The 25,658-nt window shown below is 35.3% G+C and overlaps 1 protein-coding gene across 1 annotated transcript; it reads left to right on the top strand.

Moving 5' to 3' along the window:
• Positions 1-6,318: 6,318 nt before the first annotated feature.
• LOC308654096 (UDP-glucuronosyltransferase 2B31-like) lies at positions 6,319-24,665 on the top strand (the record flags this gene model as incomplete). The annotated part of the gene is made up of 6 exons (XM_081303067.1): positions 6,319-7,042; positions 7,746-7,894; positions 14,732-14,863; positions 16,046-16,133; positions 17,391-17,610; positions 24,386-24,665. 6 exons carry the CDS (start codon positions 6,319-6,321, stop codon positions 24,663-24,665), a joined length of 1,593 nt encoding a protein of 530 aa, XP_081159193.1.
• Positions 24,666-25,658: the final 993 nt, after the last annotated feature.

The raw sequence follows: 25,658 nt of genomic DNA, 5'->3' as shown, positions 1-25,658 counted from the left end.
AGGCAGTCCTGCATCCCACTGGCAGGACAGGCTCGGCAGCCTGCCAGTGTGGTGGACGAGTAGCATCGAGGCAGTCACGTCACACTGGTTGGAGTGGGGGTTGAACAGAGCCGCCGCCAGAGTCCAGAAGGAGCCCAGAGACCCGTTGGAGAGGCAGTTAGGTACCCCCACTGGGAGTGGGGGTTGAGCAGAACTGCCGCCCAGGCCCGCAGGGTGGGCAGATCTGAGACCCACCGGCGGAACAGGCTTGGAGGTCGACCAGCGTGGTAGACACGTCACATCAATTGGAGTAGGGGTGGAGAACAGCTGCCGCCCACATCCGGATCAGGACCAACGATCCGAGGACGTGGTAGGAACGTCACTGCAATTGGAGTGGGGGCAGAGTAGAGCAGCCACCCGTGCCCGCAGGGTGGGCAGACCTACGACCAACCAGCGTAGTGGATAGATCACCCTGATTAGAGGAAGAGCACAGCCACTACCCGCCCTACAAGAGAGATATCCCAACTATACAAGAGCAATATAAATAAACAGGGGGAAAAATTTCAAAAACACAACAGTTTCACCAAACAGAAAGAAACGCAAGCAATATGAAAAGACAAGGAAAGAAAGGACCACAAGCAATGCAGGTCAACTCAACTCTAGAAGAGGTAATAGCTGCAACAGATGGAATGTCAGATAAAGAGTTCAGGATATACATGCTTCAGATGATCTGGACTCTCAAGGAAGACATGAGACAGCAAAATCAGACAATGAAAGATCACATTGACAAGGAACTACAGAAACAAATCCAGGAAGTAAAAGATCAATTTCACAGGGAGTTAGAAGTAATAAAAAACAAACAAATAGAAATCCTAGAAATGCAGGAAGCAATAAACCAACTTAAAACCTCAATTGACAATACTACCAGCAGAATAGATCACTTAGAAGACAGAACATCAGACAATGAAGACAAAGTATTTCAACTTGAGAAGAACATAGACAGTTCAGCAAGACTGCTAAGAAACCATGAACAGAACATTCAAGAATTATGGGATAACATTAAAAGACCAAACTTAAGAGTCATTGGGATACAGGAGGGCACAGAGCTCCAAACCAGAGGAATGAACAATCTATTCAATGAAATAATACGAGAAAACTTCCCAGACTTGAAGAATGACACAAAATCCCATATCCTAGAAGCCTACAGGACGCCGAAAGTGCAAAATCATAAGAGATCCACACCTAGACACATTATAATGAAGATGCCCAACCTACAGAATAAGGAGAGAATTTTAAAAGCTACAAGAGAAAGAAAGCAGATTACATTTAGGGGCAAACCAATCAGGATAAGAGCTGATCTCTCAACACAGACTCTGAAAGCTAGAAGATCCTGGAATAACATTTTTCAAACACTGAAAGAAAATGGGCTCCAACCAAGAATCGTGTATCCGGCGAAATTAAGCTTCAGGATGGAAGATGAAATTAAAACCTTTCACGATAAACAAAAGTTAAAAGAATTCGCAGCTAGAAAACCATCTCTTCAAAAAATCCTTGGCAAAACATTACAGGCAGAGGAAACTGAAAATAACATTGAAAACCATCAGTGGGAGGTAGGACAGTAAAGGGGGGAAAGTAATCAAAGAGGAAAACTAATCAGGTTTAGTAATATAAATAAACAAATATGAATGGAGGAACAAACCAAATCTCAATAATAACCCTAAATGTTAATGGCTTAAACTCACCAATTAAGAGACACAGGCTAGTCGAATGGATCACAAAACAAGATCCAACAATATGTTGCCTACAGGAGACGCATTTGATAGGAAAAGATATACATAGACTGAAGGTGAAAGGCTGGGAAAAATCATTCCACTCATATGGACTGCGGAAACAAGCAGGAGTGTCCATACTCATATCAAACAAAATAGATTTCAAGCCAAAGTTAATCAAAAAGGATAAAGAGGGACACTGCATACTGCTCAAGGGAACCATACACCAACAAGATATAACAATCATAAATATATATGCCCCAAACAATGGTGCAGCTACGTTCATCAAGCAAACTCTTCTCAAGTACAAGAGTCTAATAGACCACCACACAATAATCATGGGAGACTTCAACACACCTCTCTCACCACTGGACAGATCTTCCAAACAAAAGTTAAATAAGGAAACTATAGAACTCAACAACACAATTAACAACCTAGACTTAATTGACATATATAGAATATACCACCCAACATCAAGTAGTTACACTTTTTTCTCAGCAGCACATGGATCCTTCACAAAAATAGATCATATATTATGTCACAGGGCAACTCTTAGACAATATAAAGGAGTAGAAATAATACCATGCATCTTATCTGATCATAATGGAATGAAACTGAAAATCAACGATAAAAGAAGGAAGGAAAAATCATGCATCACTTGGAGAATGAACAATAGGTTACTGAATGATCAATGGGTTATAGAAGACATTAAGGAGGAAATTAAAAACTTCTTAGAGTTAAATGAAATCACAGACACAACATATCGGAATCTATGGGACACATTGAAAGCAGTTTTAAGAGGAAAATTCATTGCTTGGAGCGCATTCCTTAAAAAAAGAAAAAACCAACAAATAAACGATCTCATATATCATCTCAAAATCCTAGAAAAAGAAGAGCAAAACAACAGCAAAAGAAGTAGAAGGCAAGAAATAATTAAAATCAGAGCTGAAATTAATGAAATCGAAACAAAAGAAACAATTGAAAAAATTGACAAAACCAAAAGTTGGTTCTTTGAAAAAATAAATAAAATCGACAGACCCTTAGCCATGCTAACGAAGAGAAGAAGAGAGAGAACCCAAATTACTAGCATACGGGATGAAAAAGGCAATATCACAACAGACACTTCAGAAATACAGAAGATAATCAGAAATTACTTTGAATCCTTATACTCCAATAAAATAGAAGATAGTGAAGGCATCGATAAATTTCTTAAGTCATATGATCTGCCCAGATTGAGTCAGGAAGATATAGACAGCCTAAACAGACCAACAACAATAGAAGAAATAGAAGAAACCATCAAAAGACTACCAACTAAGAAAAGCCCAGGACTGGACGGGTATACAGCAGAGTTTTACAAAACCTTTAAAGAGGAACTAACACCAATACTTTTCAAACTATTTCAGGAAATAGAAAAAGAGGGAGAACTTCCAAATTCATTCTACGAGGCCAACATCACCCTGATACCTAAACCAGACAGAGACACTTCAAAGAAAGAAAACTACAGACCAATATCTCTAATGAACCTAGATGCAAAAATCCTCAATAAAATTCTGGCGAATCGGATTCAAAATCGTATCAAAAAAATTATACACCATAATCAAGTAGGATTCATCCCTGGGATGCAAGGCTGGTTCAATATACGGAAATCAATAAATGTTATTCACCACATCAATAGACTTAAAAATAAGAACCATATGATCATCTCGATAGATGCAGAAAAAGCATTCGACAAAGTACAGCATCCCTTTATGTTCAAAACTCTAGAAAAATTAGGGATAACAGGGTCTTACCTCAACATTGTTAAAGCAATCTATGGTAAGCCACAGGCCAGCATCATTCTGAATGGAGAAAAACTGAAGGCATTCCCTCTAAGATCTGGTACAAGACAGGGATGCCCTCTCTCACCACTTCTGTTCAACATAGTCCTCGAAACACTGGCCAGAGCAATTAGACAGACGAAAGAAATTAAAGGCATAAAAATAGGAAAAGAAGAACTTAAATTATCACTATTTGCAGACAATATGATTCTATACCTAACAGACACAAAAGGGTCTACAAAGAAACTATTAGAGTTAATAAATGAATTCAGCAAAGTGGCAGGATATAAAATCAACACGCATAAATCAAAGGCATTCCTGTATATCAGCGACAAACCCTCTGAAACGGAAATGAGGACAACTACTCCATTCACAATATCCCCCAAAAAAATAAAATACCTGGGAATCAACCTAACAAAACAGGTGAAAGACCTATACAATGAAAACTACAGAACCCTAAAAAGAGACATAGAAGAAGACCTCAGAAGATGGAAAAATATACCCTGCTCATGGATAGGCAGAACTAACATCATCAAAATGGCAATATTACCAAAAGTTCTCTATAAGTTCAATGCTATCCCAATCAAAATCCCAACAGCATTTCTTGTAGAAATAGATAAAACAATCAGGAAATTCATATGGAATAATAAAAGACCCAGAATAGCAAAAACAATGCTAAGCAGGAAGTGTGAATCAGGCGGTATAGCGATACCAGACTTCAAACTATACTACAGAGCAATAGTAACAAAAACAGCATGGTACTGGTACCAAAACAGGCGAGTGGACCAATGGTACAGAATAGAAGACACAGTAACCAATCCACAAAACTACAACTATCTTATATTTGATAAAGGGGCTAAAAGCATGCAATGGAGGAAGGATAGCATCTTCAACAAATGGTGCTGGGAAAACTGGAAATCCATTTGCATCAAAATGAAACTGAATCCCTTTCTCTCGCCATGCACAAAAGTTAACTCAAAATGGATCAAGGAGCTCGATATTAAATCAGAGACACGGCGTCTGATAGAAGAAAAAGTCGGCTATGATCTACATACTGTGGGGTCAGGCTCCAAATTCCTCAATAGGACACCCATAGCGCAAGAGTTAACAACCAGAATCAACAAATGGAACTTACTCAAACTAAAAAGTTTTCTCTCAACAAAAGAAACAATAAGAGAGATAAACAGGGAGCCTACATCCTGGGAACAAATCTTTACCCCACACACTTCAGATAGAGCCCTAATATCCAGAGTATACAAAGAACTCAAAAAATTAGATAATAAGATAACAAATAACCCAATCAACAAATGGGCCAAGGACCTGAACAGACACTTCTCAGAGGAGGACATACAATCAATCAACAAGTACATGAAAAAATGCTCAACATCGCTAGCAGTCAGAGAAATGCAAATCAAAACCACCCTAAGATACCATCTCACTCCAGTAAGATTGGCAGCCATTAAGAAGTCCAACAACAACAAGTGCTGGCGAGGATGTGGGGAAATGGGTACACTTGTTCATTGTTGGTAGGACTGCAAAATGGTGCAGCCAATTTGGAAAGCAGTATGGAGATTTCTTGGAAAGCTGGGAATGGAACCACCATTTGACCCAGCTATTCCCCTTCTCGGTCTATTCCCTAAAGACCTAACAAGAGCATGCTACAGGGACACTGCTACATCGATGTTCATAGCAGCACAATTCACGATAGCAAGATTGTGGAACCAACCTAGAAGCCCTTCAATAGATGAATGGATTAAAAAAATGTGGCATTCATACACAATGGAGTATTACTCTGCATTAAGAAATGACAAAATCATAGAATTTGGAGGGAAATGGGTGGCATTAGAGCAGATTATGCTAAGTGAAGCTAGCCAATCCTTAAAAAACAAATGCCAAATGTCTTCTTTGATATAAGGGGAGTAACCAAGGACAGGATAGAGACGAAGAGCGAGAGAAGAAGATTAACATTAAACAGGGATGATAAGCGGGAGGGAAAGGGAGAGTTAAGGGAAATTGCATGGAATTGGAAGGTGAGCCTCAGGGTTATACACAATTACATATAAGAGGAAAGGAGGAGTAGGAGAGAGATTATATAAGTGTAAGAAACGATTTACAGTAGAGGGGGTGGAGAGAGAGAAGGGGAGGGGAGGGGAGGGGAGGGGAGGGGAGGGGAGGGGAGGGGAGGGGGGATAGTGGAGAATGGGATAGATAGCAGAATACATCAGTCACTAGAAAGGCAATTTGTAAATCAATGGAAATGTAACTGATGTGACACAGCAATCTGTATACGGGGTAAAAATGGGAGTTCATAACCCACTTGAATCAATCTGTGAAATATGGTATATTAAGAACTATGTAATGTTTTGAACAACCAACAATAAAATAATAATAAAAAAAGTAAATTCAACAATCCAGGAAGAGATGTTGAGTGAATTAAAGGAGAAGCAACGATGATATAGAGAAAAGGACAAATTCAAGTGACATCTTACATAAATTCAAATTATACAGATCTTAAGAAGGTGATATAAAATGTTAATGTTTTTGTTTTAAATGTACAATCTGAAATAATGTGAATTTCCTGAATGTAAAATACATCAAGACCTGGTTCTTTTCAAAAAAAAAAAAAAAAATGCTGATTAGTGTATGTATTTACATAGGTGTGTACAAGTTATATTTTAACTAATGATTTCTGCTTGGATATCAGCAAGAGCAGAGGGAATCCAATGTGAAAGGAAGCCTTGCATCTCACCAGAATGTCTTCAAAAATGACTGCAGTTCTGCTCCTGTTACAGCTGAGTAGTCACTTTAGTTCTGGAAGTTGTGGGAAGGTGCTTGTGTGGCCAACGGAATACAGCCATTGGATCAATATAAAGACAATATTGGATGAACTAGTTCAGAAAGGTCATGAAGTGACTGTTCTGAAATCCTCAGCTTCCGTTTCTTTTTATGTTGAAGAAGGATCTGCTATTAAATTTGAGACTTACCCTTCAGCAGTGTCTAAAACTGACGTGGAAGATTTTTACATTGAAACAATCAGGAAGGCGATTTATGAGCTGCCAAAAGAATCAATTTGGACATACTTTTCACTGTTGCAAGAACTGGTGTGGGAAGATTCTGAATACTTTTTGACACTCTGTAGAGAGGTAGTTTTTAACAAGAATCTTATGACAAAACTACGTGATTCCAAGTTTGATGTCATTCTTGCAGATGCATTTGGTCCCTGTGGTGAGCTGCTAGCTGAGCTATTTAAAATACCACTTGTGTATACTCTTCGCGTTTTGTGTGGATACACGTATGAAAAATATAGTGCAGGACTTTCATTCCCTCCTTCCTATGTGCCTATTATAATGTCAGAATTAAGTGATCAAATGACATTTATGGAGCGGATAAAAAATATGCTGTATGTGCTGTATTTTGATTTTTGGTTCCAAACATTTGATGAGAAGAAGTGGAATCAGTTTTACAGTGAAATTTTAGGTAAGTCCTATTTTCTAATGGCAATGATTTTTCCAAAATTAGTCATGTCTCTGAGGGTGAGCCTGAGGGAGTATGAAGTCAGAGAAGTTAATCTTTTAAATGTATTGTGATAAAATAAAAAAAAAATATTTTATCACAATAATACATCAAACTCAAAACACTATGGAAAAGCTTAAGTTGTAAAGTTAGTTTGAAATGTTTGGATACAGCAGGAAGTCACACACACAAAATAAGCCACTGAGGACTTCCCTACGTAGTCACACACCTATATTAACCTTTTAGTATCCATTTTATTTCATCTTCAAAAGTAATAATTTTTAATGTTACTCAATGTCTTCATGAGTCTAGAATGTAGTTTGATGACCCCTACAAATATTTCTAGAAAAATTATCTATGTAGCTTTGAGTAAATCATCTCTGTATCTGTAGATTAGTTTCCATATTTATAAATTCAAATATTTTGTCACTTTACTTCATCTCTCACATTGTGTCTTTCACGTATGTCCACATAAATATGAGCAACATATATATTTTTTATATATGGACATATGTATACACACACATTAGCTTTATTTAATCAAAGTCACTCTTAAACATGTTTGGCTTCATTATTAAAAGTTTTTTCAGATACTTACCAGATATATTCATTTCCACATGATAACTTTCTAATGTCCTATAGCTTTTGTATTCCTTTTCCTGTTCAGGACGACCCACTACATTATTAGAGACAATGTCAAAAGCAGATATCTGGCTCATTAGAACCTATTGGGATTTGGAATTTCCTCGCCCAACCCTACCAAATGTTGATTTTGTTGGAGGACTCCACTGCAGACCTGCCAAACCTCTGCCTAAGGTAAACCTATTCCTATTTAGTTGGTTCTGTTGTCCTTGCATTTTCACCAAGAATGATTCTCTGTTCTCACTCAGAATGTCTCATTCACTGTGAAAAAAAAAAAAGTTATAGGAAATGGGACAAAGAGATCTGTAGATAGAAATTCTTACATGTCTATGCATATTTACATAACTATGTGAATTTTATTGTTTAATAGTAGAAAAGTAAAACCTGGGGACTTTTGAGAGCTACACAAAGCTCCAGTTAAATTATGATCTTTATTTCTCAACATACAAGACAACATCAGTCATTAATTCAAAGAAATGACTAGCATCTACCATAGGAAAATTCTTTATATGCAGAGAAACAAAGTAACAGAGTCTCTTGTCCCAAATACCTTCATTCTACATTGAAAGACAGACTGTGAACATGAAAGAGAAATTTTGTGAGAAATATTGTAATAGGGAAGGACCACAGGCATTTCCTGTCTACCCAAGGCTATCAGAGAACCTCAGGAAAACTCCCTGTGGGAAAGTGGGTCACCACACTTTACTTGTCTTACAGAAAAAGACATAGAGATATACTGCAGAGTTATCAATAACCATAAATTTTGCATATTTGAAGAATACATATTAACTTGTACTACTTGTATCTGTAGAATGCTCTTAGCTTTTAATTATAAAATAATTCTGTAAGTATTTAGAATAATACTGCTTATGAAAAACCATTTTATCATTCCAATAAATGGTAAGGATAATAAAAAGAGACATAGAGACAAGATGCAGAGGCAAAATGGCAGAATGGCCAAGTTGCCAGCTTTATTTATATCAATAGGTTACATTAAGTCACTGGCATCAGTAATAGATTATTGTTCATTTTGTCATTAGGCAGGATACAGAGTTAGCAACATTATGCAGCTTTTTTCTGGGTTACACACTATAGTTGCAGTGTACAATGTTAGGAGCTTTGTATAGCTCTCAAGAAAATCCATGGTTTAAAGTTACTATTATGTGGGCAGGTTCAGGCAGCAGAGCTTGGTGAAACATTGTGGTTGTTTAACAAGAGAATTTCTTTATTCCCATGAGCTATGTGCCTGAGATGAAAATTGAGAATGATAAGACTCTACCACAGAGACTCCTCATGCAGGTCATTGATACAACAGCTAGGCATTCTGTGTCTTTGCACAGAAACTTCCTAGCCACCAAGCATGCCAAAGCCACAAAGCTATCAGAGACCCAATCCTGTAAGGAATAATAATAAAGATGACACAGAGTCAAAGTGCAGAAGCAGGGAAGGTGGCAGAGTGGCTCTTTGTCCAAGTGGCCACATTTATTTATACCAATAGGTTACATCAGGTCATTAGTACCATAACCACATTATTGTTTAGAGTATCAGTAAGGTTGCTTATTCTGCAGTTACATTTCACAATTACAATAAGCAGTGTTAGGAGCTTTGTGCAGTTCTCAAGAAAAGCCACTGTCTGAATGTTAGGTGGGCAGTTCCAAGGGCACAGAAGCTTGATGAAACATTGTAGTTATCTAGAAAACAAGTTTTTCTATTCCCAGGAGCTATGTGCCTGCAATCAAGGTTGAGGCTTGATGAGGCTCTAACACAGAAGTCTCAGGGCATTGCCATACCAGCTGGACATAGCACATATATTAACTATATTATTAGATCCTTAGAAAAATTATAGGGCATGCTAAGGGTGGGAAACAGAGTACCTGTTACCCCTCCCTCCCCTTGTGTTTTCTCACCATGGGAATGCTTCCCTTTACATTTACAGGGCCAGAATCCCTATACAATCCCAAACACAGAGCTGTTACATTAAACAGCAACCATTTTTTATTTCACTATTAAGTGATCACTTAAGAGATTCTTTTTGTCTACTCTTTTATTAGCAGTACCATTGTATCTGATCTCATTGAACATTTAAAATCCAAACATAGGTACTTAAAACCAAACTTTGAGGCTACATATTGCAATTCAATTCCAAAAGCACACTTAAGAGTAATTTTAGTTCTGGGTAGTTCAATCCTATTTTTAAAATATTTCTCCATTTGTTAAATGGAAATGACAGTGTCAATACAAGAGGAAAGAGAGGATGTCCAGAAAAAGAACGAGAAAGATGAAGTAAAGCCTAAGTGAAGGATGAGGGACACTGGATGAAAGATTACTAGGAACAAACATCAGAAGTCAAGGAAATTTTGGCCAAAACAATAATCCTTGCTGAAGACAGAACATAGTACTCAGACATCACAACTGACAAATTTCCTGATGTGCAATTTACGTGCTTTAAGTGATAGCACAGATATCAAAGACACAACATGACAGTGTCCAATTGACAGGTTAAAATAACACAAAATATTATCCTCTGTGACATGAAATTTACCTTCCACCACTCAATTCCATTTCTGAAAAATGATAAGTAAGGTAATTCTTCCTGACCAAATATGTTTAATTTCATTGCATTGGGTGGATTATTTTCACCAATGAAGCAAGAATGGAAATTGATCATAAGGCTTTTGAGGTTTGCTTTGCCAGATCTTTCCAAAAGAAATCTCAGATAGACTTCTAAAAGCCTTCTGAGGCTGGGAAACCTGGGAAGCCAATTAGGAAACAGAGTTAAACTTCTAACGGCAAGAGCATCTAGTATGTTGTTTCCAAATTATGTAGAGATTAGAAAAAGAGAAGCCAATAAATGATTAATTTCTATAAAAAAGTGTAAACTACAAATTTGTTATGTGGAAAAATACTGTATGGGAAAAGAAAAAACGGTGCCTTGAATCATGAAAACAAAACATAAAATTCCAGCAAAATCTCAAACTTAATGTCAAAAATATTTTAATCCTTATTTATCAGATCATTCATTTCCATGTCTATTTTAGGCAGGTTCATCAAACTGCAGTAAAGATGTGATGAAAGTCCATTTGACAAGCAAATGTTTTTGTGACACATTTTCTTATAGGACTGTTATATCATTCAATAATTCTTTATCTTTCTTAACAGACACAAATATAATTATGCTTAAAAGCCACATGTAAAAATTAGTGTTTCAGTCTTATGTAGAAATGGGCTACACATCTAATAAACAAATATCCCTTAATTTAACTTAGTATATAACTAAGGTATCAAATTAACAAAAAGATTTGGGAAACTGGTTTTAGGAAGACATACTTTTCACACTTAACAGTGAAAATGCTAGACCTCATCTCAAATTATTTCCTTGTTAACTAATTGCAACCATAGGTGACTGGTAGACCCAGGTGGAATAAAAATATAAGCTCATATTATACTTATGATGATAACTGAGTAACACATCTGTTTTTAGTAAACCAATAACATCAAACTAGTCATATCTTCCAAAGATTTACTAAGCCCTGTAAATATTGAAAGCATTTGATTTTTTCTACATTTCTGGTAATTTTAGGAATGTTTAATATATGTAAGTGCTCATTTATCTCACAGTGAGTAGGAATAGAAAGCCATTCAGAGATTTTATATTTTTCATTAGGCATATCATCTAGAGCTGCCGCAGTCTGGCTGCAGCAAAATAACCAGGGGGTGACGAGGAACTTGTATAGATTGATACAGCTAGAGTGGGAGCCATTTATTGTAGGACCGGAGGGGTACATATACATTACACACAGCTTATCTTAATTAACATAAACTAGATACAGCAGTCAACCAATAAGGAATCTCCACACTTAATGGCTCGCTGGCATTACTTCAGAAACCACTCCCTCTGCAAAATGCCAGGCGCCATCTTGACTTGTTTACAGACTCTAATATAGAGCTGAGAAAATATCATATATATGTAACATGTAACACATACACACATATATAAACACATACAGGCATAAACATGCAGACACACAGATCTCCAGCTTCCATTCTAAAATTTTAGGCATGAATCAGGCAACACTGTAATACAAAACTTACTGCTATTACCTCTATATAATATTTCATCTAAATTGTGTTTCTGATAAAATGCAATAAGGTGAGATTATATATTCAATATGGGGTAAAGATTCTTGGAGTGAAAATATATGTGAAGAAGGCTTCTAAGGGAGTCTTCATTTTAGGTGAGGGAGACAAAACATCTTGTGGCCCTCTAATGTCTTTGAAGCCCATATTCAGTTTATGTCTAATTAGCCTTTTCCCTTTCAACCTCAAGTAGTTGCTTTTGGAGAATCCTGAGTTCCTTGAGAGCCCTTGCTTGAGACAGAGGAACAACTGACTGTCAATGCAGGAACAGAGGCGCTAAAGAGGGAAGTGAAAAGTGCAGCTCTGGGCATAGGCAGAGGGAGGAGGTAGGACCTAGAAGGAGACATAGCAAAGGGTGCAAGGGACCTGAGGGGAACAATGACATGTTAAAGGAAGAAGAAGCAGGAGATGGAAAGGGAGAGTCCACCAAGGAGCATGTTTGGGTATATCTAAATTTTTCCTAAGTAACCTTAAAGATCCAAACAATATGTACTGAAACTATACCAACAAGAAAGCAGAGAAAGTTGTCAGAACACAAAGTTGTCAGGGGCTTGAAAAGAGCTTTCATTTGACTGATGTGTTCCCATAGGAAAATTAATAAATATGTCTCAGGCCTAACCAAGCAAAAAGGAATTTTAGAGCCCAGGAGTTAGGGAATTATCTCCACTCCAGGGAGACAGCCAGTAAGGTACCCAGCTATCTTTCCATCAAAGATGCCTGTCACAGTAAGCAGCTTTTGCTTGCCTAGAACTCTAATCTTGCCCCTTAAAACTGAGACTCCTAGGAGACTAGCGTAGCCTCCAATTTCTTGGTGTTTAGATCAGCTTAAACAGAATAGTGAGGTTCTTGAAAAACATGATCTGCCCTTACCAATGTCAGCAGATATTTCTTCAGGACAAAGTTTCAGGAGTTTTATTCCCCAATAGGTAGCCAATCAACCAGTGAGGAGTGAAGGCACAGGCTTTAAAGATGCACACGTACGTTCCTGAATGAAAGATTAAGCAGTTTAGAAATGAATATGACCTTCTCTGGGGGTTAAAGAAAAACAATTTAATGACAAGCATTAAACACAGTAAGGCAGACAGCATTTTGCATCTACACAGTAAGTGTAGACACCACTGCAATTGAATTTTGTAGAAAAGGGAGATAAATTAAGTCCAGTTACGAACACAAGAAAAAAGATAGATTTAGAGAAAAGGTGTAAGGTGAGGGTCAGTGGATAGAAAGTTATTAAGAGAAAACATAAGGGGCTGCAGGGATTCTGGCCAAACTAACCTAACAAAATAGTCGCTGAAGGCAGGTCAGTGGGATATCTGGGGAAGGAGGAATTTGAAAGACCTGAAAATATCTTAAATCAGATATAAAATATTAGATATCTGTGTTGGCAGATTCTAGTTAAGCTAATTTACCAAGACTCAAATTTAGAGGATTCTTGACAATACAAAGAAGCATAACCCAAATACTAAATGCAAAGAGGAAACACAAAAGCCAGCTCCCTATAGGAAATGCAATTTTAGATAGGACAGTAAGCATTTGGACAAGGAGAAAAAAAAAATCATTCTCACTAGTCTATAGTGACTATTTCATTTTTTGCTTGAACACACACACACACACACACACACATATACATACACACATGTGTACACACACACAGAGACAGAGATGCATACACATGCATATATGCATAATAAAGGGAATGTATTTCATATAAGAAATCTCAAAAAAAACTAAGTGATTAAGTTTTTTAAAAAGAAGGATAACATGGGCTGGGGATATAGCTCACTGGTAAAGCACTTGATTGGCATGTATAAGGCCCTAGATTCAACTTCTGGCAACACACATATACACACACACACACACACACACACACGTGCACGCACGCACGCACACACACACGCCAACACTGAATTATGAATGAATTTATGGTTTACCATTTCCACTTCTGGATAGATTATAGAAGAATTGATTGAAGGATCTTCACAAGGTTTTGGCCCACTGTCAATCATAAAACTCCATTCCTGGAAATGAAGAGGTGGAAATTACCTAGGTATATGATAATGAATTTTTTGATAAAATGTACATAACTATCACTAAACCTTAAAAATATTAGGGAATTGGGATAGATGCTACAATATTAAAAAAAAAACATTACACTAAGTAATATAAGTCTGTCAAAAAAAAAAGAAATTACTATGAATCCACTTATTGAATACCTGACTAGCCAATTTCAGAGAAGCAGAAAATAGAAGTAAAGTAGACAATGGACCAGGGGAGGAGGAAACCAGGAGTTATTGCTTAACTTATACAGATTTCCTGTGTAAAAAATAAAAAAGGTTTTGGAGTTTGTTTGCATAAAAAATGTGAAATATATGCATGTGTAATACTACAGAATTTTATACCTTTAGAAATGGTTATAGCAATGAGGGTCTCCCTTCATTTCCATGCAATTTCCCTTTTCTCTCCCTTTCGGGGTAGAGAGAGAAGATGGGAGGGGAGGGGAAGGGGGATAGTAGGGGATAGGAAAGGTAGCAGAATACAACAATTACTAATAGGGCATTATGTAAAATTGTGGATGTGTAACCCACGTGATTCTGCAATCTGCATTTGGGGTAAAATTGGGAGTTCATAACCCACTTCAATCTAATGTATGAAATATGATATGTCAAGAGCTTTGTAATGTTGTGAACAACCAATAAAAAAAGAAATGGTTATAACTATATATTATATTGTGTATATTATAACTTAATTTTTAAGACAGCCCAACATAATTTCCTTAAATTCTTGATTTATTTCCTTAAATGGTTGTACCAAACCTTACAATACTCTGTGTTCTGTCTTTTCTCTTTTTGATGTAACAAATTCTTTCCTTTACAGGAAATGGAAGACTTTGTCCAGAGCTCTGGAGAGAAGGGTGTTGTGGTGTTTTCTCTGGGGTCAATGGTCAATAACATGACCGAAGAAAGGGCCAATGTGATTGCATCAGCCCTTGCCCAGATTCCACAAAAGGTTAGATAAAGTGCCCTAATGGTAGATAACTACTAAATAAGTACCTATTTAGTTATCTTAAACCTTGTAAAAAGTTATAATTGCATATATTTTATCTGTGAAAGATTAAATGTCATTATAGTGCAAATTTATCTCAAAAACATTTAAAACAAAAATATATACAGCAATTTCTAAAGTAGCACAAAGGATATTTTTGATTATTAATACTTTGACATTAACATTGTGCTCAGAATGAAATACATTATACAGGTGCAGTATGAACTTGGTATTTAAAGAGTATTACATGCAGATACACAGTAATCTCCAAATTCTGCTCTTTCATTTCCTTGTTTTGCTTGCAGAACTCCTGAGGACACAGTGCACACTACAGACATAAGAAGCATGGAGTTAAATATTAGTCAGTGATTGCATCAGTGCAATAGCAATAGCAGGCAATAAAAAGTCTGAATAGCATCATACAGCATCATCATCCTATATAATCCTGGCCTTGATACTCCCCCTAAATGTTGGAAGGCGCCTACTTACGATGATTTTTTGTGCTGTTAGTTAGAGAAAGGAAGGCCAGGCTCACCAACCCTGAGTCCAGGTATCCATCAAAACAAGGAGACTTAGTTTATCATGGTGGACATGGCCCTATTAATTACTCAAGAAGGAAGATATAAGAGAAAAGGTGGAGATGGAATCCTGTGAATTAGAAACTGTGACCCTACAAGGACCAAACCCTAGTAACTCATGGAGAAAGTGGTTATAGTAATCTTCGTATATCAAAACAAAGGTTAATATTAAATTTAGTGGATAAGAACTAGTATAAAATACAGATTTCTAAAACAAAATGAAAGTAAATAGTAATTTTTTACACATTATGCTGTAGATCTATAATTATCAATTTCCTAAATATTTGTATTTGATATTGATAAACTCATTTGTCTAAGTTACTACTTACATGAAGCTACTATTTATATGACCTTAATTAAATATAAAAACAAATACAGGAAAATTATGTCTCTATTTTTATACCCATTTCAATAATTATTATTATTTATTGTCTCTTGATCTCATTTCTTTATCTTGCATAGGATAGGTATTTAAGTATGTGATTTCTTTCTTAATCACTTTCAAGTTTTAATATCCTATAATTTGAAATTTAACTCAACTAATAAGAGGTTTGCTTTACCCTAACAGGTCATATGGAGATATGATGGCAAGAAACCAGCTACCTTAGGACCCAATACTCGACTTTACAAATGGATCCCCCAGAATGACCTTCTTGGTAAGACTCAAAAAAAAATCTCAAAAACATGAGTAATAGCCAATTAGAAAAATAATAATTCAAAAAGGTTTTGAAAATTTATTAAGAAAATTTCAAAATAATCAGATTTTTAAAGTTCTCGTTTTAGTCCTAGGGAGAAAGTGAATAAAGAACAATTGTGGGCATTTTATTATACAAAGTCCTATTGTTTGTGTTCATAGTTCAAGTATCCTTATTTTAGGGGTAATTACCTCTCACAAAGAATTTTTTGGTCACTTCATGGATTGTCCCTTATCTCCTATTTCTACAATTTTACACCTACCCTTTGACATACAATAGTGCTATCTGAAATGCCGATAAAAACAGCCCTCTCTCTGTTATTACAACTGACTCTGCATGTTCCATATCCTAAAATAAAAAATCCATAATCTTTAAAAAATTTTTAGGAAAAGGATAGAATTTAATTTTTATTTACCGGACACTGTAAAATATGAAATTTCACTTAGTAATAAGAAACCCATTTAGAAGACAATCTTTATACAATATACAGTCTGGAACTGTTCTAGTACAGTTTTGTTGTAAAAAGTACTATAATGACAAACCACATTTACAAAGAGTTTTAGCAGAAAAACAGTAAGACAAATTTATTCCAAACATACTACACAATAAACTTTATGCCTCAGCTGTGTAGCATATAAGTTAAAAGTCCCAGGAGTGCTGTCCTGAACTTGGAAGGTACAGCCCTCAGAGGTAGTTTCTGGCACAACATTCTGATCGTCCTCTTTCTCTACTGAGAAACACTTCTCAATCAAGTTTAAGATCTTAATCCTGAAGGTGTATTTCCTAATGAAGTATAGCCAATCCTACCTCTGATTTCATAACCACCAACAACACACTCCCTGCTGCATTGGACACCCTTCATAGCATGCTCAGGGATAGCATTGTTATTTTAATTGAACACATAAATCCAGGTCCCCTCTTATGTTTGCACAGGTTGGTTGTTCTACCCAGTATGTCCTCCTTCCATTTGTCTAGGTAGCAACCTTGTCTTCATTTTTCAGATCTCACGTAACATACCAACTCTTCCATGTAATCTTCACTTACATCGCCAGTGGACACAGGTGCCTCTTGCCCCAAGAATTGAAAGTAATTGCAATATGAATTCATCATTATAAGAATCTATTACCTAGAAAACAATTTATCTTCATTGCTTTACATTACATATTTGATAATTTATTTCTGACATGAATAATTTCCCTTGATTTGTTCCAATCCTAGGTCATCCAAAAACCAAAGCTTTTATAACTCATGGTGGAACCAATGGCATCTATGAGGCCATCTATCATGGGATCCCTCTGGTGGGCATTCCCTTGTTTGGTGATCAACCTGATAATGTCATGCACATGAAGGCCAAAGGAGCAGCTCTTAGATTGAATTTTATTACAATGTCAAGTATGGATTTACTCAATGCATTGAATACAGTCATTAATGAACCTTCGTAAGTATAACAATTTTTTCAGTAAAGTTAATATTTATATTTAGGTACCCTTGAAAATGAGAAGATTTATTCCTCTTTGAGTCTAATGTTAATAACTAAAATCATTGAACTCTTTGAAATGTGCTGTTATTCTCAACCAATCATTTTTACATTGCAAATTAACCTTACAAATTTACTTAATTAGCAGTACTAGTTATTAGTAAAATAATGTGATACTAAAAATTTTTTACTATAAAGCTAAATATGAAGAATACAGTTTTTACTAATATGACAAGAGAACAGAAGGACAATGCAGTAGAAAAAATAATATATTTCCATTTCATACCTAAAATTTCCAAAACTACCAACATTTTTTAAAATTATATATATACTTATTTGGTATGGCAGAATAATTTGATACATGTATATAATATGCAATGACTTAATCAGGGAAATTTTTATTTCCATATTCTTAAATATTCATAATGTTTTCTGCTAGGAACTGTCAAACTCTTTTCCTCTAATTCTTTACAATATATATAAGAAATTATAAGCAATAGTAAGCCTATTGTGCTACATACCAGTAGCACTGATTCCTTCTATCTAACTGTAGCTTGTTCTGTTTTTTTAACTTCTCTTTAGACCCCCTTGCTCCTACAATTCCTAGCCTCTAATTACTCCTTTTCAATAATGTACTTCTATAAAATCAGCTTTTTAGACTCCTCCACATGAGAATGAGAAAATGCAGTATTTTTCTTTTGGTGCCAGTATATAGGATTTAGCATAATTACTTCCACTTCCATCCTTGTTAGTAGAAATGACAATATTTCATTCTTTTTCATGGCTGAATAAAAGCCAGGTGTGTGTGTGTGTGTGTGTGTGTGTGTGTGTGTGTGTGTGTGTATTTCCATGTTTGGTTTAGCCATCATCCAACAATGAACACCTCAGTAGATTTATACCTTGACTATTGTGAATAGTGATGCAGGTAAACATGGAAGTTCAGGGACCTCTTTGATAAACTGATTTCGTTTTCATTGTGTTAGTATACAGTAATGTGAAAGCTGAATCCTATGGTATTTCTATTTGCATTATTTGGTATTTCTATTTGCATTATTTGAGGAGACTCCATGTTCTTTTTTTCCATAGTGGCCATACAAATTTGCATTCCTCTCAGTGGACTATAAGAGGTCCCCGTCCTCTTCTGCCTCACCAGCATCTGTTATTTTTTCGATATTAGATTATGACCATTCTATTCAATGAGATTATCTCTCATTTTTGTTTTTGTTCTTGTTGCTGCTACTGCTCTTTTTGGCATGCTGAAGATGGGTGTTTTTCAAAATTTGAGTAAAACACTACAAAACAGTTCTGAAATCAACCTTGTGGGTTGATTGTTGTTTGATTTACATCTCACTCCATGATTAGTAAAGTTGAGCACTTTGTCATATACAATATCTTCTTTTGAAATCAAAATGTCTATTCTGATCATGTTCTGCTGTTTACACCAACAATTTGGATTTTTGCTGATGAGTTTTTAGAATTCCTCACATATTCTAGATATTCATCTTTTCTTACAAGTATTACCTCGCAATTGTGCATGTTTTCTGTTTACTCTCTTGGTGTTAACTTTGCAGTGCAAAAGCTTCTCAATTTAACATAATCCCAATTGTCTATTTTTCCTTTTGTTGCCTGTGCTTTTGGAATCTCATCTAAAGAAAACAGTCATTGACTATACTGATTTCTTCAAGTGTTTCCCCTCTACTGAAAATATAAATTTTTCTCCAAAATTGATTTTTACTTTAACAGATTCTATTATATATAATTTATGTACCATAAATTTCTTGTTTGAGCTGTAAAAGTCAAATAATTTGGGTTATGTTCACATAGTTCAGAATTCTTCTTCAAGAGATAATTTTATAACATTTTTGTTGTGCCAAAAAGAAATCTCATATATATTTCAAGTAAATCTCTCTTAACCTCCAGCTCTTCGCCACAACTAATTATACATTCAGTCTCTAAAAATTAGCCTTAGATGCACATTTCATACAAATAGAACAAGACATACAATGGTAGTCAGCTCCAACTGGGTTGTTTCACTTACTATATTGTTGGTTTTTTTTTTTAAATTTTGTCCATGTTTAAACAAGTAGCACTAGGTGATTTCTACTTATTGCTGAATAGTATTCTTTGGTGTGGATGGATATAACACATTTTATTTAACCATTTATTACATTATGGACAGTTGGGCTTTTTTTCTAATTTCGAATACTTGAACATGGTTTGTTTTGTGTGGAAAAAGTTTTTTTTTTTTTTCATTTCTTTTGTGTAGTGCCAAAGAGTGGCATTACTCCCTCACATGAGAACTTCATGTTAGTAATTAAATTTCATTCTGTTTGCCAAATAATTGGCAAGAATTTACATTCCTAGAAGTAGTATAGGAGAGTTGTAACTTTTCCACATCACTGCTAAAAGTTGCTATCATCTGTCTTCTTTTTATAATGCCAATCCTAGTGGTTATGAAGTGGCAACTAATTGTGACCTTGATTTGCACTCCACAGGTTGTTTAAAATGATGAATTTTTGTTCCCATGCATACTAGATAGTCATGTTTATTCTCCGTACGAATAATTATCCAAGTCTTTAAATCTTTTGTTAATTAGGTTACTTGTCTTAATATTGAACTGTCATTAGTTTTTATTATGGAGACACGTTTATATTGAGATATTTGATTTGTATGTGTTTTCTTCTATTCTGAATGGATGAGTTCATTATTTTTATAATGGTGTACTTTGGAAAACAAATAATTTTAATTTTTATAAAATATCTTTTATAATCAAATTTTCTCTTGATACAACAAAAATTGTTCTGTAAAATGTGTAGTGCTTAGATTTCTACCATGAAGTCAGCATTGATCATGACTACCAATACTCATTATTTACAGAGGGCATCACCTATAGGAATACTTTGACAATGGATTACCAAAAAAAAAAAAAATTTGTTACAATTTTGAACGCTAAAATACTTTAAAATTAGATGGGAAGGAATAAAAAAACATAATGCAAGTAGGAAAAATGGTAAATAAAATATGGAATAAGTTGGTAGATTTATATGGTAATATATCACTATCTATCATAATATTAACTATATCATTAAAAGATAATCAAATTGGGTTTTAAAAATCCATCATATACTCTTTTTCTGAGATATGTTTAACTTAATTACATAGAAATTCTATGAGTAAAGAGATAAAAGATTTTAAGTGTCAATCAAGGTGTTGCAGCTGGGCATGGTGGTGCAAGCCTGTAACTCAGCAATTTCTGAAGCAGAGACATGATTTTGAGCTCAAGGCAAGCCTCAGCAACTTAGAGAGACCCTAAATCAAAGTAAAATATAAGAAGGATTAAAGTAGTGGATGGCCCCTGAGTTCAATCATCACTAAAACAAAATAAATAAATAAGCTGTTGTAGCTATATTGTTGTCAGAGAGAGTAGACAAAACTAAATATGAAAAGAATATTTCTTCATTTAGAAGTTATTCAATATAAAATAGACCTATTAATGAAATTTTACATTAAAATATAAAATGTAAATGCACAGGTCTATAGTCATAATGCGAAGTTTTTGAAAACTTTTATCAATAACAGAAAATGATGGAAAATAATATTCATATTTGAAGAAACTGATATATTTGGTTATGCCATAAAACTGCCCAAAAATGATTTGAATCTAAAGAATATATTTTCCAGTCATATTGGAATTAAATCAGAAAAAAATTAAGGAAAAAATTAACTAAAAAAAATTAAAGAAAAAATTAACTAAAAACCCTCTAGGTATTGAAAATTAAGTAATATATGTCTAAGTAATTTAGATTCCATAAAGAAATCACAATTATACTTACATTTTTATATCAATATTACCACTCCCAGGCATATAAGCAACAGAACTATATGAATATTTAAAATAAGATGTATATTAATTAATATTGTCAAAATGGCCATACTACCGAAAGCATTATACAGACTTAATGCAATCCCTATTAAAATCCCAATGACATTATTCCTGGAAATATAAAAAGCAATCATGAAATTTATTTGGAAAAATGAAAGATCCAGAATAGCCAAAGCAATCTTTTGCAAGAAGAGTGAAGCAGGAGGAATCCTAATTCCACACCTTAAACTATACTACAAAGCTATAGTAACAAAAAAGGCATGGTATTGGAACCAGAATAGATATGTAGAAGAATGGTACAGATAGAAGACACAGAGACAAACCCACATAAATACAGTTATCTCACTCTAGACAAAGGTGCCAAAAACAAACATAGGAAAATAGATAGCCTCTCCAACAAATGGTGCTAGGAAAACTGGAGACATATATGCAGTAAACTAAAACTAAACCCCTCTCACCATGCACAAAACTCAACTCAAAGTGGATCAAGTACATCAGAATTAGACTAGAGACCCTATGTCTAATAGAAGAAAATGTAGACCCAAATCATCATGTCATATTAGGACCTGACATTTTTAACAAATTTCCTAAAGTGCAAGAAATAAAATCAAGAACCAATAAATAGGATGGATTCAAACGGAAAATCTTCTCCATGAAAAGAAACAATTAATAAGTGAAGAGAGAGCCTATATTTTGGGAGCAAATTTTTGCCACACTCAAGACAGATAGAGCACCAATATCCAGGATATATAAAGAGCTCAAAAAGCTTAACACCAACAAACAAACAAACAACCCAATCAATAAATGGGCTAGGGAACTGAACAGACACTTCTCAGAAGAAGATATACGACTGATCAACAAATACATAAAAAAGTGTTCAACATATCTAGGAATTAGAGAAATGCAAATCAAAACTATTCTAAGACTTAATCTTATGCCAGTCAGAATGGCAGTTATCAAGAATACAAACAACATTAAGTATTGGCAAGGATGTAAGGGAAAAGGCACACTCATACCTTGCTGGTGGGATTGCAAATTTGTGCAACCAATCTGGGAAGCAGTATGGAGATTCCTTGGAAAACTTGAAGTGGAACCACCATTTGACTCAGCTATCCCCCTCCTTAGTCTATACCCAAAGTACTTAAAAACAGCATACTACAGTGATGAAGCCACTTCAACCTTTATAGCAGCACAATTCACAATAACCAAACTGTGGAAACACCCTAGATGCCCTTCAATAGATGAATGGATACCAAAACTGTGGAATATTATACACAATGGAATATTACTTAGCATTAAAAAAGATTGAAATTTTGGGATTTGCAGGTAAATGGATGGAGTTTGAGAAATCATGATAAGCAAAATAAACAAATTCCAAAAAAACAGGGGCTGAATGTTTTCTCTGATAATGATTGCTAATGCAAAATGAATGGGGCATGGGATGAGTGCAAGAATTTGAGATGGGGCAAAGGAGAGGGGACAGAAAGAATGGGTACAGAAAAGTTGGTGGACTGAGATAGACATTGAGGGCTTCAGGAGAAAACTGAAAACAAAAAATTGTGCCTGTAACATAATATGAACAGGAAGAATGATAGGAGAGAACATTTCCAGTATATGACCTTCTGTGGTCCAGTAGTGATAGAGCCAGCCTGATTTTATCTTAAAATTGGGAGCCACCTCACCACAAAGCCATGAAAAGATAATTTCGGCTTTACTATAAATTACTGCAAATTCTGAACTAGCTTGGAATGTCTGCCTTGAACTCACCCATGCCTAGCTCTCTGACCAGATAGCAGCCCTCTCTGAAACTTCAGTGACGCCTCATAAAACTTGGCCTTCCCTGGCCAGTTAAGGACCCTCTCTGAGGCTCTAATGACCTTTATAAATTCTGCCATCAGGGACAGAAAAAATGTAAACTAGCCTTTGTGTTATGCTCCTCAGAGTTTTGTTGTCTGTAACCCCTCTTTGTGTAACTTTCTGGGCTATAAAGCTGGGCTGCAAGAAAGATATGGGGCTTTCTTGTTCCCACAGTTTTTGGTGGGAGAGGCAGCCCGGCTGGTCAAAATAATAAGCTTGCTTTAATTTGATTTTAATTGGAATCAGTGGTCTTCTCTTGTGTCCTGGTCTAACAGTAGTCCAAAGAGTATATCTGGATGCTATTCTAAATATGATTATGAGTGAAAACCTTTGAGCCAGTGTTATAATCTGACATGGATACTAGGTACAAATTGGACAGTAGAGAACAATAAAGAAGATTAAAAACAGAGAGGCTGATTAAAAGTCATTTCACCCACTATGACAATTTCTCTTCAAAGACTTCAAGATGATCATTTCAATTACAATTAACTATCTTATTTATAGTGCTTAGAATGGCTTATTATCATTTTATCTGAAGCAATCAACCTTCATATTCTCTTTGGAAAATATTTGCCCATAAGAAAATCCCAAATTAAAAGTTCAACTTTCTATGATGATCTAACATCTTTACCAACAACAACAACAAAAGTCTATGGATATTCTTTGCATTTGTGTGTAGTACTGAGAATTGAACTCAGGTGCATTGTTCATGATAGGCAAATGTTCTACCACTGAGCTACATCCTCAGCCCACTTTGTTGAATTTTGAGACAATGTCTTGCTACGTTGATCAGACTTAGCATTGAACTTATTATTCTGCTTCAGCCTCACAAGTAGCAGGAATACAGGCTATGTCAACAACCTGGCTCTTCTGTGGCTACCTAAGGCACTTGTTAGATTCAGTTTTATGAACATTTCTAAAAACCTTACATAGACTTAATATACTTATGCAAATTAAGTTGTTTTAAATGTTGGTGTCTTATGGTTTGTCCTTTAGATATAAAGAGAATGCTATGAGGCTATCAAGAATTCACCATGAACAGCCAGTGAAGCCTCTGGATCGAGCTGTCTTCTGGATTGAGTTTGTCATGCGCCACAAAGGAGCTAAACACCTCCGGGTGGCTGCCCATGACCTCTCCTGGTTCCAGTACTACTCTTTGGATGTGCTTGGGTTCCTACTGGCCTGTGTGGCAACTGTGATATTTATCATCACCAAATGCTGTCTGTTTTGTTGCCAGAAGTTTACTAAAACAAGTAAGAAGAAGAAAAGGGCATAGTTGTGTCTAGACCCAAAGCTGGGAGGCCTGACAGATGGACCTCCCTCCAGTTCAATTTCACAAGAAGAGATTGTGAACCAGGCTCCTTCTTCTACTTACAAAATCACTTTTCAAAACTCATCTCATCAAGACACAGCCCAGTTTTCCAAAATACACTGCTTGTTTAAGAGTTAGAACTATTTCAGGACAAAGGGAGATGGGAAAAATAATAATAATAAAATGATATAAGTGTCTATTGAAAATTACAGCTGGAATTTACAAGTTGTACAGTATTAATTTACCGAGCTGGCCTGTGGTTCATAACTTATTCATGGATACAAAAACTTTCAAATGTATACTCATAGTATCAACATAGATTTGCAAATACTCAGCATGGTTTAATTTCACTTGGGTGTAGAGTTTTGTAGTGTTAACTTTTTCTGAATAAGGTATTCAATACTTAAGATTGTGTGTCAAGATTCACCCTTCTCTTTTGTTTTGGGAGATTGGTAGTGCTGGCTTGTAAATCCAGCCTTAGTATCATTTCTCTTCAGGACCTGTTAAGACTTTTATCTTCTTCTTGCTGAAGTCATTTCCAAGAAAGGATGTCAAATAAGAAATATACTGTTTCCTACCTACACATTTATTCTGTTTTCTTTTAACCACATAAAAGTAATGATCTGGTTACACTGATTCTCATATTCAGTCTTTGGAAATAGATGTAAGATATCAATTATAAGTTATAATAATATAGAACTGATAGTAGAATTAGTAAAAATACTGACTGCTTTTTCATTTCTTCCCAATGTTTTTCCAAAACAAGACTCAGGATACAAGTCCATTATGAGATACTTGATTTGCAAATATTTTTCCATTGCAGAATGAAAGACTCACCTACTATGAATACACAGATTAATTTCTTCATATTGCACTAAGAATACACAGAATCTATTGACATAATAAAATGATATTGAATACCTTTACAATAAGACATAAATTATCTTAAAATTAATA

Source organism: Spermophilus citellus (genome assembly GCF_964194105.1).
Source record: "Spermophilus citellus genome assembly, chromosome: 8".
Taxonomy (NCBI): domain Eukaryota; kingdom Metazoa; phylum Chordata; class Mammalia; order Rodentia; family Sciuridae; genus Spermophilus; species Spermophilus citellus.
Note: the sequence above shows the minus strand (reverse complement) of the source record. Positions and strands in the feature narration are given on the sequence as shown.